General features: G+C 46.9%; 1 protein-coding gene across 3 annotated transcripts in view; it reads right to left on the reverse strand.

Moving 5' to 3' along the window:
* LOC138566520 (eukaryotic translation initiation factor 4E type 2-like) overlaps nucleotides 1–5850 on the reverse strand; it is a 247557-nt gene extending 241707 nt beyond the window's left edge. The window contains exon 1 of one of the 3 annotated variants that reach the window (XM_069643960.1): nucleotides 5623–5850. In XM_069643960.1, the coding sequence (XP_069500061.1) occupies nucleotides 5623–5642 (20 nt within the window). In that variant the 5' untranslated portion in view covers nucleotides 5643–5850. The remainder of the gene's footprint in view (nucleotides 1–5622) is intronic. The other 2 variants (XM_069643942.1, XM_069643953.1) reach the window with 2 other exon arrangements.
* Between the last annotated feature and the right edge of the window lie 9082 nt (nucleotides 5851–14932).

The raw sequence follows: 14932 nt of genomic DNA on the forward strand, positions 1-14932 counted from the left end.
AACACCTGGTTTGACTCCGACCTAGCCTCTTCAAGTGCAGAGTTTCTGAGTGGAAGTGGCAGGCATCAGGCACATCCTCCGACGGACTGCCCTGCCGCCCGCTCAAATGGCAATACAGACTCCATCCGCGTGAAGAAGAGGGCCCATTTCCAAGCCTGCATATCTGGGGACACGAACATGGGCAAACTGTTTAAAATCCGCAAGGAACTCGCCGATCCTGCTGCAGTCTTAGATTCTCCCCGCAATCCCTGACCCTCTGTACCTCACTGTCCTCTCACTTCCTAAACACAACTCAGGACATCCGGTCCTAACTTTCCTCTTCACCAGTCTCTCCTCCCTCTCCACCCCTCCAATGGCCCGCCCCTCTCCCTCCTATTCTTGTCTTTCTCACCGATAGAGGATGAGGTCTCTAAACAAGTCCTCTCTTTGAAAGTCTCCTCCAAACAGGTGCTCCCCTGCTCCTCCTGAACTATCACAGACAACATTGCATCTCTTGCGCCAGCTTTGACCGATTTCTGTCATCATTCCTTTGCCACTGGCTTCTTCCTGCTACCCCCTCAAGCACTCTGTTGTGCATCCTCTCCTCAAGAAGCCCTCTGCCCTGCTAACTACTTCCCAATCTCCATTACCACCTTTCCTGGGCAAACTCCTGGAGAAGCGGGTCATCTACCAACTGAATCAACACTGAATTTGTTGGTTGTCTCCACGACCACCAGTCTGGCTTCAGAGCAGCCAGAAGCACAGAAAATGTTTAACACCCACGAAGACTTTCTCTCAAATCTCGATTCCAACATCTCATCCATTCTTATCCTTCTGGATCTTTCCTCTGCCTTTGAAACAGTCTATCATGCCACAATGACAAATCAGCTCTGACACCCTTGCCACCATCTGAAGGACCACTGGACTGGCTAACCTCATTCCTCTCCGACAAACCTTCCCAGGTTCAACTGGGCCCTTTTCTCTCCCCCATCACACTCCACCTGTGGCGTCGCACAAGGCTCTATCCTCTTCCCGTGGCTCCACAACGTCTAACTTGCCTCTCCGGCCCACCTAATCTCCTTCTCTCCTCACTTCCAGTGTTATGCAGACAACACACAGCTCTCCTTCTCTACTGTCTCCTCTTCCTACTATCTCACACCTGACTGACTGCTATTCAAGCATGGTGTGTTGCCAATGATCTCTGCCTTAATGAGTCTTCTCATTGGGAGCCCAACTCCCTCCCTCACTCCTACCCTCTGGATGCCCTCTATGGGTACCCTCCACTCACCCTACTGTGAGGCAAAAAACTGTGGTCATCTTTGACTCCATCTCCTCACATCACACACCTTGGCAAGGCGGCCCACTATCAGCTGCACCTCCTCACAGACATTCTCCCTTTCCTCACCTTCCCCCAGAAACTATCTTCAGAGCTCTGGGTGTCTCTAGACTGCACTACTGCAAAAGCCTCTCCCTTTATCCTCCCTTTGCCCCCTTCAACGAATCCAGAATAGAACTGCAAGACATATCCTTGTACTCAAGCCCAGGGACTGCATCTCTCAGACCTAAAATTTCTCCACTGGCTCCTGGTTGATGCCAATATCAAGTTCAAGACCCTCTGCATCGTCCATAAGGCTTTCTGGGCCCTGAGTTCCTGCTACATCCAACTCTCTCTCCCTAAATATCTCCCTGCTAGAGACATTCGGTCTTCTAGCTCCAACTCTTCAGATCAGATGCTACTCCAAGCAGAGAATGGGGGTATATTTCTCTCCTCTGCATGAGACTTTCTGGAATAGTCTCCCTGCCCCTCTCGGGCTGAAGCCGGATTTACTCAAGTTCCAGAAGCTCCTCAAGAAAATCTGTTTCTCTTGTTCCTTCCCTCTCCCCATCCCCCTCCCCTGCCAACACCCCAGTCTGCAACAGTGACTGGCTGCCTGGTTCCCTCAAAGTTCTACATGGCTCCATCCCCGCCCAGTCTATCCCCTGCTCACACTTAGCATGTGGATCCTCACCCCCTGCAATCCCTATAACATGCCCTCCTGGAGTCCCCTTAGAACCCTCCTACAACCCCCTTTAACTTGCACTCTCTGCTCTTTACCCTGCACTTCCCTTCCTACCCTAACACTTTGCATTTCATGCTGACCAGCACTCTCCCCCACCTCCCTCGCACTACTTGTTACTGCATTTGCACGATCCCAATGTCACAAGGCCTGGGAAGACTTACTTTTGCCCTAGTCGCCCCACCCCCCCATTATAATCTTATGGCGCCTTGAAACACCATTTGTTGTATATGCACCTTTACAATATCCAATACAAAAATAATAAAATATCAGGCATTATTCCAGCTGCATCAATTGCAGGTACTGCATAATCGCACCTAAAACAGTTAGCTTCCTATATACTACAATATATCCATCGCAATGAAACGTTGCACCCCCTATTGATGATAATGGTCTCTTATTTGAAGGTCATGACTGTGTTTTGGACTAAATGGGGTTTCACTTTGGCTGCAAGCAAACAGCACGGTCAAATGATTCATGGGAAGTGTGAAAAGAGCTATACAATTATCTTATCTCAACAAGACTCCAGGGGGAACAGGGCCTCCACCAACTTCTGAAAGACTTTCGGAACATACCTCATGGAACAGGTGTGTCTACCCTACAGAGTTCATGTTTGAAAGACACATCAAGAAATATTTGTATCACAAGATGACACTCACCAGAGTTAATAAACACGATAGAGAAATAAGAAGCAAAGATACTAGTGCCAAAGAAGTCATGAAACAATATGCTAACAATAAGACAAGAGCCAAAGAATCAGATGTCAAAGTAGGTGACACTGCCAAAGAAGCAGGTATGCGTTTTAAATAGTAGTGAAGAGGCTCAAGGTCCACACATTGGTATATTGCAGTATAGATGGACAGGTAGAGACCGGCAGATACCAGTAGATATCAAGAGACAGAAGGGACACCCACCGGCCATCCGCTCACATCCAGCACAGGCCCAACTGGCATTCATGGAACATTCACACACAACACCCACTCAACATTCTCCTGAGCTAGCATACATACAGAAACATTCTGTCAGCATACACTCCTGGCCATTGAGGCAGAACAAGACTAACTCACATAACACCTCCCTTTCAGACAGAGGGTCACACGCATTTTTTTTTAAAAAACATGCACACCCAGATAGGACAACACACACAGCATTCCTCCAGCAGAACCAACAAACTTCCATCCAGAGCTGCCACCCCCAATCCAGGGCCTGCCACCCCCTGGCACAAAGGTTTAAGTTCGGAAACAAGCAGAAGGTAAACTACACACTGAAAGGTGGGGGAAGCAGGATTGGGGGTCGGTGGTGAATCACGGATTACCAAACCCCTGCTCATGATCGACACACCTAGTCGATGCAGAGCCTATGCGGAACATCCACAATCCAACAAACTAACACTTAAGGAGGGTGCTGCTGTCCATATCAGGAACAACAAACACAGAAGGGGTACATAATCCACCAACTTCCACCCTCACATACTAGATCAAATCATAAATGCAATGAAGAAATTACAACTTTAAAATATTGCGGGGGGGACCCCTGCAACCCTTCCCTTACCCCCACCCCTGTATTGTTTTTTAAATGTCCCAAAAATTGGAACAAATTATCGCAAAAAAGATGCGGTCGTATCTCCATTCTATTGTTGTCTTGCGAATATTTCTACGCATACTATTTCCATCAGCTCCCAATCATCACCCAAACCAGTCAGTCCCAACAAGGCGTATGGACCAGTAAGAAGCACTCACAATACACAACACCCATCTATCCTAGCATGCATTTCAACCATCACCAACACACATACGCTCACACAGCATATCTTCTCTGCACACACGGGCCACCCACCGGCCAGCCTCTCAAATCCAGCTTGGGCCCCCAAATGACATTCATGGAACATTCTCACACACAACACCCACTCAACATTCTCCTGAGCCGTCTATCATACATACACCAACATTCTGCAAGCGTGCATTCCTGGCCAGTGATACAGAACAAGACTAACTTACATTATAACATTATGTTTATAGCATGTTACAAATTAACTCCAGCTACAGGTAGGTATCAGTGAGACATCCACCCCCCAGAAACTCGAGGTCTGACACATTCATAACATTATCCCATATTTGCCTGCATGTCACGCATCCACAAAACCCATTCTTACAAACCACAGTCTAGGTAGAACAGACCATATACGCATCACTAGTCGCACCTAATTTCTGTAGCTCACTATGACCACACGTTTCACATAACTACACCATCCACATTGCCTTTTGTAGACCTCCTTCCTCCATGCCACCTCCTTTACGCCTCCAACAAATGAATCTCCGTCATCCCCGTTACTCTACTGCACCACTACACCACCACATTACAGCCTGCCAAAGTTATTTTCCTCTCGGCGACACCCCTCAATCTTAGTCACCCCTCCACCCACTTCTCAGACAATCCACAGTTTGTGTTCCATACCAAATATTGTAAACCCTCATTTAAATCCGCTCTCATATGCAGTGCTTCAAGTAGGGTGAGAAATGAAGAGGTGCTGAAAGGAGGGGGCATGGCCTAAAAGATGGCCATGGCCTGAAGGATCCCCAGCACAGGACAATAAGAAAAAGTGTCTTTCCTCGCTGTCGGGTTGATTTTTTGTATTGTCCCGTGCAGGGGATTCACACCCAAGCCCTACCATTGACAAGCCAGTGCCACATCGCATTGTGCCGTTTCATAGGTGCTACATTTACTTTGTTTCATTCAATGGACTGCTTGACGCAAAGCCCATTACAGGCTTCATGTGTCAAGTAGTCTACTGAATAAAACTAAAGAAATCCAGCAACTATGAAATAGCACAATGCCATTTCGTCAGTGCTGGGTTTCCTTTGTTTCATTCAATAGACTGACACAGGTTTCGTGTGTTACCAAGTCTATTAAATGAAACAAAAGAAATGTCATCTCCAAAATAGCACAGCGTGATGTGACACTGACTTGCTACCAACAGGGCTCGGGCTCAAATACCCTGCACCAGGCAATAACGAAAATGTAAAAAGTGGCTTTCCTCACTGGTGGGGTGGTGGCAGCTGAGGGAACCACAGCAGTACCCCAGCTCGATCCGTTTCAGATAGCCCCAGCCCACTTAACGCGCTGCTGCTACAACACTAGCTTCTCAAGCATCCCCATTCCTCTTGCATCCTTGTAATCAACAGCCCACCACACTCCTGTCATCCTCCTACCTTCTCCTGACACTACAATCACACCTCTAATCCCTCCCTTACTATAAGCAATCCACTCCTTGGACACTCCATAATCCAGAGCTCAGCACATTGGATTACAACTCCCATCAGCCCTAGCCAGCATCATTATTGGTGAGGGATCATGGGTACTGTAGTCCAAAACATCAGGCTCAGCTGGTTGCAGGCTGCTACCTAACCTGTTGCCCACGCTCTTCTGACATCCTACCCTCGAATTACAGCCGCCCCTCTGTGACGTTCGCTCTCTATTCCTCTGACACCCTGCCACATCTGCTGGGACAATTTCCAAAAGTGCTCCGTGGAACACGTTTCCCTTCCTGCCCTCCCTCTGTCTCCTTCCCCCTCCCCAGGGAACTCACTGCGTCTCCCCACCGCTCATGGCCTCGGTGCTAGGGGTGGGGGTGCGCTCAGGGCGCGGCGGCTCGGTAAGCAACACCCAGGTCAACTCTACTTCTCAATCTCGGGACTGCAAGCAATGCCGGCGTGTGGCATTTAGGCCCGGCATCCCCCACTTTCCGCGGCTGCGCACAACGGCGCTAGCGTAACTGCGCATGCGCCATCTCTATGGTGACACTTGCGCTGCCAAATTAGGACTCTGCGTTTACGTTTAGTGACAACGGCAGGCGCGACATGAAGAAGGGACTACGAATTGAACCCGGAACACAGAAAGTCGACAGAGGATGACGTCAGCACGAATCCAATCAGGCTGAACTTCATGCATAGCAAAGTACTTCCTCTGGTTCAGGCGGTAGTACATGTGCAAAGTATGGGTTCTCGCATTACTTCTGTAAATGAATACACCAGTCATGTTTTTGAGAATGCAAGTGTACTTTAATGTCAGTGGTTTATTGGAATAGTAATATAACAACATATACCCCATCCGTTCAAACGGATTTGAACATATAGTTCAAATTTTGGCATGGTGCGTGACGTGTTACATGCCAATGTTCCACGTGACCTTTGGTGAGTTGGTCCTGTAATTATAATGACGCGCCCAGTTACCCCAGGGTTAGTGTGGTGGCCTCTAAGGACAACAGGACGCTTATATGGGTTTTAATTCTCTTTATTAACAAGACAAACTGGTGGGCATAACTTGTCCTTGAGCAGGGCAGGGGAGTTACTCACAGTTACAGTCTGGGCCTCCCAGTTACTTCACTGGAGGCAGGGTGTGCACATGGCAGCTCTAAGCTTCCAGGGCCCCCATGTGGCCTCCTGTGGCATTGGACTTATGCCCCGGAAGCTGGACTGCATGGGCCTCTCTGGGCCTCTCCCAGGTCTAAAAGGATGACTTTAGAGATCATCCTGGAGTCATCCGATGATCATCAAACTACATTAGAAGTCATTCCCACATCATCAGAAGTCATCAGGCTGTTAAAGTAATCAGCTATGTCTCAGAATGGTGGGTGATGATTTGGGGATGAGCTTAGGATGACTTGCTGATGATGCCAACATCATCCCTATTTTAGGAAACTCTTTGCTCCTGATGACTTTAGGATGACTTGCTGATTACTTCGAGAGCTTCACCATGATGATTTGGGGATGATTCTGGGATGACCTGCCGATTACTTCAGGAGCATCAACAGATGATTCTGGGATGACCTGCTGATTACTTGAAGGGCAAAAACATGTTTGTCCCTGATGATGTGGGGATGATTCTGGGATGACCTACTGATTACTTCAAGAGTCATTCAGCTTTTGCTTAGTTGCACTTGTGCTAAATGATTTTCAAATGCTTTGCTAAGCACACCTTTTTGACTATGCTGGCGAAAATGGAAGCCACAGGCCTTAACATAGCATGCACCCCCTGGGTGAGAATCCTTTGCTATCACAGTCAAAAGCAAGCACCCAGCACCCTCAAAAGCCCCAATGTGTCATGGGTAAAGCCGGAGACCATGTTGAGCATGGCCTTAGTGGTGGCTAGATGCTTGGTGGCCAGAACCTGGGGGAAGGCCAATCCCCCCACCTTTGCAAGATGACTGGAAAGCATGGACCTGTGTGAGCGCAGGGAGACTATGTTTGCCTCATCACACCTAAGCACAAGTCGCCCATTTGACTACTGGCCACCTTTCAGGCAATACCAATTGGAAAAAGCGCAAGAGGCGCAGAAGCCTGACTCTTCCCCGGGACACCCACCAGGGTGATACATATTTGGAGGTAAGATTCAAACCTATATGGGAAGGTCACCATAACCGATGGCTCGAATAATCTGTAAACCGGCTGGGATAATGTACATGGAACTTGGGTGATCGTCACTAATGATGGTTGTGAAATGTGAGTTCTTTTGTTGGGGGGCGGTGGAGCTGGTGGGACATTGTTGGGAGAGTTTAGTGCCCACTTGGGCACCTGTTTATTATTGTAAAACAATACAAGAAAGTTTTATTTAAAAAAAAAAAAAAAACAGGTACCAAGCTATTCTTTGTTAGTGGTGGAACAAACTCAAACTTCACCCTGCTGGAAAAACGCCTTCATTTAAGAATATACTTTCCTCCCATTGTATTACAACAGGCATATGCAGCATTGCCTTACCTTATAGCAAATTGTCCACCATCGGGACTGAAAAACCTCATACATGAACCCAGAATGTCCCCTTGTGTGGTTCCCTGCACTGGAAAGGGAGATATTAGCACCCCAGGGGAGACAAGGAAACATTTGGAGCAATACCATGACTGAGGCCTTTTTAGAAGTGCATTCCCTGCAAATAAATTAAATCACTCCCAGGGACATCAAATGTTGTCAGACTAGGGACAGCAAGATCAAAATGATTTTCCCATGATAAGACGCTTTAGGGAAGTGGTGAAATCACTGGAGTCCAGTCTTGCAATTGAAGTACTTAACCACATATCTTACCAGCTACAGTTTGTGGACATGTTTGGGTTTTGATGGAGATGACTTAAAACGTATGGAAATCACATGATAAACCAGCTGACAAACATAACCTTTGTGATAATGTCTCCTACTTTTAGTCATTGTTTGACAGAGGCGTGCAGCTGGTTAATAAAGAGGATTTCATTTAACTGTGCTTTTCATAACAAAGTGTGTTTTTAAAGAAAGTGTGTTTCTGAGGAGAGTGGGGTTGCTGGGGAAGCAGCAGATTATAGTAAAATATTTGTATTTTTAAACACACTGTGTCCTATGTATAGTTATGCTATTCTGTTAAATGTCTTACTTTTGAGACATATGAATATCGAAAAGCAATGTGGGGCTGGTAGATAAAGAGGGGGTAGGGTGGCTGGGTGGGGGTAGAGAAAGTAGAGGTAGTATGAGTGGGGGTAGTGTAGAGAGGGTCAGGATAGAGACAGGGACATAATCTCACCAAAATGCCAGGGGTAACTGAAGGGTCATCACTTTACCTTTCACCACATTTGACCCCACCCCGAAGTGACATCACAGGAAGCGAATGAACACGACCTTTCACCCCTTGACAAAACACGAAGTGGCATCGCATAGCATTGTTCCTAAGTACACTACGAAAAATATGGTTACACTATCACTGTAATGTGATATACATTTCATACAAGAATGGATCAGCATATGCATCATTAATATCAGTGTGTATAGGCCCATATCACCAAATTACTGAGAATGCAAGCAGATGGCCAAGGCCAAATGATAATGATATGTTAATATATAGCACTTTCACTTAAGTGCTTTATATACAACAAAACACACCCAACCTGTGTTTGTATGCATTTATCAACCTCAGAAGTATGACAGGCTGAGTTGGCCTTGCCGGGATTCGAACCTGCAACTTGCAGATCACACACATAACGCAGCAGCAAGCGCTCAACCTCTTGAGTCATCTTCCCGGCTATTGCTAGCTTGCCAGCTATCGTAAAATCAGCAATTACATGTCTGAATGTTCTCAAAGTCAGAAAGCAAATTAAACTCAGTAGTGGATACCATTAAACTGGTAACTGAGATTTAACGCTTGGCCATTTCATCGGCAGGTCTGGTGCAAAGTTGGCCACATGTCAATCCTGCGTGTATCTAGTTTTCAGGCTTCAGAGGTTGGCAAAATACATACCATTGGGAGGGTTCATAACTGTGTATTAAAGAATTTAGAGTAGCGCAGGGAAAGCAGTGCGTTCACACCTCATCCCATACTCTTTCTGTTAGGAGTGAAGCCTAACAGACAGAGTATGGGATGTTTTAATGTTTTAATTATTAATAACATATGGGTTACATGTACTGTATTGCATTGTTAATGTATTTTTGTATTTTATTGTTTGGTGTGTTAAAGATTTACTTAACCACAACAGTATGAATAAATATAAATAAATAATTGTTGATTGACACTGAATATTGGAGCTGATTGGTCACAATTTGATTGGGCTATGTTTGTGCTATTTTCCTGGGTCCGTTGGGCTACACAAAGGCTTCCGTTTCTGGAAGTCAAGTGCAGCAATGGCGGATAAAGAGAATTTGACCTGCATGATCCGTCCGTGTGGTTTGAGCAAATTAAGCCACAGTAAGGTAAGGAGGCAGTACATTTGTGGGCATTTTTGGGCTTATTTAATTCTAAGGCATTCGGTTGGCATGCTGGGGATCTGCGTGTCTCTCAGGACACATTAATTTGATTTACAAGGCGAGCCGTAGCTGCCTTTGTTCAAAAGCATCCTGTCCCAATCAGCGCGGCAAAGTCTGTGTCCCCTATCTACCAGAGCCGCTGCTATGCCAAAGCAGGCCTTTAAGTAGATGCCCTTTTCACCCCAATTCACTTTTGTTTACTCGCCCTCCGCTCCCCATTCAATGTCAGTCGCTATGTGAATGCACTTCGAGGAAAGTTTATAGGCGCCGCCATTGCTGCCTTTGCCGCCCTGAAAAATAATTCCTTTCTCCTTCCCTTTGCGACGCACGCAATGAAGCCCTACCTGCGTGAAATCTGGATGTCCTGCAGGCAAAGGAGATATGGGACGCTAATGTTTCATAACAAATTCAAATAAAACTTGTGTTCTTGTCGACAGAGTTCGTGCATGTGCAGAGTCTTTCTTCTCGCTCCCCTACCGATCAGGCTGTGTAAAAGACGCCAACTGAGAACAAAATACACCGGTCCCCAGTTCCCTGATGCCACTGGAATCAACGGGGATTTTCTGCACACCAGAAACTATACGTGTCACTGGAATATAAAGCGGGTATAGCATTAGCGATCATTAGGGTTGTTTACCAGGGCAATCTGGGTTCAAAATTCTATGTTGGCAGGCCAGCTGTCTCTCGCTCGCACACAGTGCACGCACGCACGCTGTATTATTCAGGGCAAACCCACAGTTGTTTCGGCGCCATGTGAAGGATTCGGAAGTAAAGAATTATTATGTACCCGTTAGAAAGTAATTTTTTACATGTTATGGAACAATTTGAACAATACAATTACAGTATCAAATTGGTAAGAAAACAATTCATGCCCATTTCGGTTGTACTTAATGGGCATTTCAAAGAAATGATAAAGATAGCAAGGCAGCTTGAAGGAAAAGTTATATGTATAACGTGTGGTCTCTGTTGCCATGATTGCAGACAAGCCCTGGCAAATGTGATGTATTCATCGGTGCAACCCCAGCGTATCCTGGAATGTGGTTACTATGTCATCACGCGAGACTCAGGGCATCACTCCATCCCTGCCATGATGGCTGCATTACTCGCAGCTGTGCAGGTAAATAACAGACCCCCCCCTCCTCTTGGAAGCCTGGCACAGGGTGTAAGGGCAGCAAAATGGGGTGCTAGCTTGCGACCACGGACGAATGTAACAGGTGGGAAATCCGCTGTTATTTCATTTGGTTCGCTCTCTGTGTTTTACTTTTTGCACAACAAAAGGAAGCCCGCCTGGAAGGGGTATGGTTGGTGCGGTAGACTCAGGTAGCTGGGGGAGGTGCAGGGGGGGCTGTGTTGGAGCTGCAGGCGAACTATTAGTTCCGGATGTAGTAACATCCTGCTCTGAGAAGGGGAGGGGGGGGGGAGTAAGACCCAATTCAGACGTTCGGCTGTGCTCCTGTTTGCAGCCTTGCCTGACTATAAACTTTTGGTGCTCTGCTTTCAATTCTGTGCCTTTGCGTCATTATGCGCATGCAGCTAGGCTCAGACCGCACTCTCTAGGAAGGGGTTCAGCCAAGCCTGAAACTGTGTCTACTTCTTGCAGGTAGCTCGTTGGATGGAGGAGATGCTGCGGCCTCTCCTGTGATCCTCAGCCTGTTGCTGCTGTCGACCCAGGTAAGGGGTGTGCAGTCTTTGAGTCCCTAGGGTGACATGAAGGTAACACACATGTTAAATATATTTATTTGGGGATTGTACAGTGCTAATTGTCTACTGCGCGTCCTTTCATCCAGGCATCCGTGTGCCAGGCACCACTTCTGCAATTTTATGCTTCTGAAAACCGCTGGATCAAATTCGACGCCACACCCTACTTCTCTCCTCACATCTCTGACGTCTCTAAGAAGTCACACTACCAGCTGCACCTCCTCAGGGGTATTCTTCCTTTCCTCTGCTTCCCCACAGAAGCTCACTGTTTCCAGAGCTCTCTCTCTAGGCTGGACTCTATTGCAACAGCCTCTTTCTAAATCTGCCTGCTTCTACTCTCTACCCCCTGCAATTTATCCAGAACAGTACTGCAAGACTTGTCCTTGGCCTCAAGCCCAGGGATCGTATCTCTCCAGGACTGAAATCTCTGCACTGGCTCCCAGTGGCTGCAAGGATTAACTTCAAAACCCTCTGCATCGTCCACAAGGCATTCTGGGGCCTCAACACCTTCAACTCTCTCTTCCTAAATATCTTACTTCTTGTGCTCTTCGCTCATCTGCCTCCAAATCCCTCAGGGTCAGTCGCTTTTCCAAACAACGAGTTGGTGGTAGATCTCTTTCCTCGGCTGATGCATCCCTCTGGAACAGCCTCCCTTAAACTTGAGGAGAATCATCTCTGGTTCCGGAAGCACCTCAAAACCTTTCTCTTTGCTTCTGCTTTTTCTTCTCCTCTCCTCTGCTGACCTCCTGGCTGTATCCTGAACTGCACTGGCTACCTGGACACCCTCTGATCACGGGCCCAGGTCCCTCCCCCGCCAGAGTCTCACACCTGCACTGCCCACCTAGCAACCCCTACAGTCCCCCTACCAGCCCCCTGATGTCTGCACTTACCCATGCACTTGCCACTTGCTGGCCGTCACTTACTTATTGCTATCATCTTGTACTGCACTATCCCTGCCCCCTTCCCACGCACTAGCGCGATCCGAATGTCACCTGGCTTAGTATGATTGTTGTCCACCCTCCCTTTGTTTCGCCTTGAAGCAGTTGGGGGCAGAAGGGAATTTGGTCACTGGTCATGTGTAATATTAATGTTTGTGCTACTATTTCGGTGTACTGGGATAGAATGGACTGGCATCGGAAGCTGCCCAACGGACACTGCCTGGAACTGGCTCTTCAGTGAAGAAAGAGGGGAGCCGGAACCACCGAGTGCCTGATCCTGGTCCGGCATCAGCATCAGAAGTAAGCACTCCTTGAGTAAAAAGCAAGTTGGTTGACACCCCTATTAAATGTAATGCTTTATCTTCTCAGTCAATATGCCAGTGAAATCTTAGTCTTTTCCTGCCTCATCTCTCGCCTCTACCCCGGCATTCCTGTGAAGACATCTTGGGGTTGATACCCTTGTAAAGTTTGCAATTGACTATATGCCTAAGCCTACAGATCTACAATTGTATGTATTGTGCTTACAAAGCTGTTTCACCAAAGCACGATACTATGTGAATAAATAACCAGTTAGGCAGAAAAGCAGTAAGGAAACAAGATAAACAGACCGCCAAAAAGAGAGCATATAATTGTGGATGTGGCTTTATTAAATATTGAAATCTGAACAATTTCCAGATCTTGATATAGTTTTTCAGGTTTGAGAAATCTAATCATTTTTCTTTTCTTATATACACATAGGAACATTCGTCTCGTTACAGGCTACATGGTGAACCAAGGGAGATTGTGATGTCGGCACAAAAAGACAGATGAGCACCTCGGCCCGCTACCTGCTGAAAAAAGCGCTGGCACGTGAATGTAGCAAAATGGCAGAAAAGGGAAGATTAACATTGGATTGTCAGTGACAAGAAGCAATAAAAGGTACATAAATGCCATTCAGAACACATATGTTAAATATATTTATTTGAAGCTTGTACACTGCTAATTGTCTACTGCACTTCCTTTCATCCAGGCATCTCTGTGCCAGGCACTTCTTCAGCAAAGTTATGTTTGTTAAGCATCTTTTTCCAGCTCTTTTCAAACAATTTCTACAGAATGATTCCTTTTTGCATTTCAGAATGTATCCATTAAAGCAACAGAAATGGGCTTTGGAGAACACTCTGCTGTTGAATACCGAAAAGCACTGCCGAACACAATTGGGATCTACTGTCTGAAGCAGAAGGCACCAGACTTGTCTTTTTCTACGCAAGTCTAGTCACTATTTACAGAATGCAAAATTCATCTTATTTTTCAAAACATTTAGTTATTGTATTATAAAATGCTAACTGGGTTGGTTCAGGGGAACTCCATTGCTGCCTGTACTTGTCTGGGGCCCCCCGGCCCTCTTGCTTCCTGCGTTGTGGCTGAGTCCCCGCCACCCCTTGCTACCTCACATGGTTTTGTGCCCTCCCCTCTCTTACTCTCTTGCTCCGTGGGCCGGTATCCCTCCCTTGGCGTCCTGGGCTGGGTCTGCGTCTTCCCTCTCCTCTGCTCCCAAGGGTAATCAAGGGCCGCCCCAACACTTGCTTGATCCCTGGGATGAGTCTGCACCACCATCTTGTTTAATCTCTGGGTTGTGTGCACACCTCCGTTTTCCTCCCTGGGATGCGACGTGCCCCCCAACTCCCTGGTCTGTGCCTGTGCCCCCCCTTGCTCCATGGGATGGTTCTGGGTCACCATCTGACTCCCCTGGACTTACCCTAGGTCCACATCAGAATCCCTCGCTCCCCAGCTTGCTCTGGTTCCCCATTTGACTCACTGGCTTGTTCTGGGTCCCTAACAAACTTCCTTACTTGCTGGGCTGTGTCTGGGTACCCATCTGGCTCCCTGCGCTGGTTCCGGGTCCCTCCTTCACCCTTGCTCCCTGGGCTTGCCCTGGGTCTCAATTTGACTCATTGCCTGGTTCTGGCTCCCCACCTAACTTCCTTGAAAGCTGTGCTGAGTCTGGGTACCTGCTTCACAATTGCTCTGTGAGCTTGGTCCGTACCTGACTTCTTGCTTACTGGGTATATCCGGGTTCGACTCCCTGGCTGGTATTGTTTTTTTTAAAATCCATACATGTGCACTAATTGTAAAGTACCCTGTTCTGGGATTGCTACAGTCATGCTTGTGTATATCGGCCCATTTTCAGGTTGAACCTCATTGTGCCTCTTTTAATAAATGCAATTTAATTAAAAGCAGGTGTGTTCTTTTTTAAAAATAGATAATATCCCATTAGCCTTGTTCGACTGTCATATCATTTTACCCAAATGACGACTAAGACCCAGTGAGTGTAATGCCTACAAGAGGGTTTCTTTTCAGGGTTATAGTTAACATCGCTTTGGGATTTTTATAGGATTGTCTTGGGTTTGCATTGCTTTTGGATTTTTATAGGATTGTTGTGGGATTTCATTGCTTCTACCAGGAAGGACTTCTAGTTAACATATTTCGGGTGCATTAAACCAAAAGGAAGCCATTGCTTGGGTTTATT

This window comes from Ambystoma mexicanum, chromosome 1p (assembly GCF_040938575.1).
Source record: "Ambystoma mexicanum isolate Mex_15411 chromosome 1p, UKY_AmexF1_1, whole genome shotgun sequence".
Classification (NCBI taxonomy): Eukaryota; Metazoa; Chordata; class Amphibia; order Caudata; family Ambystomatidae; genus Ambystoma; species Ambystoma mexicanum.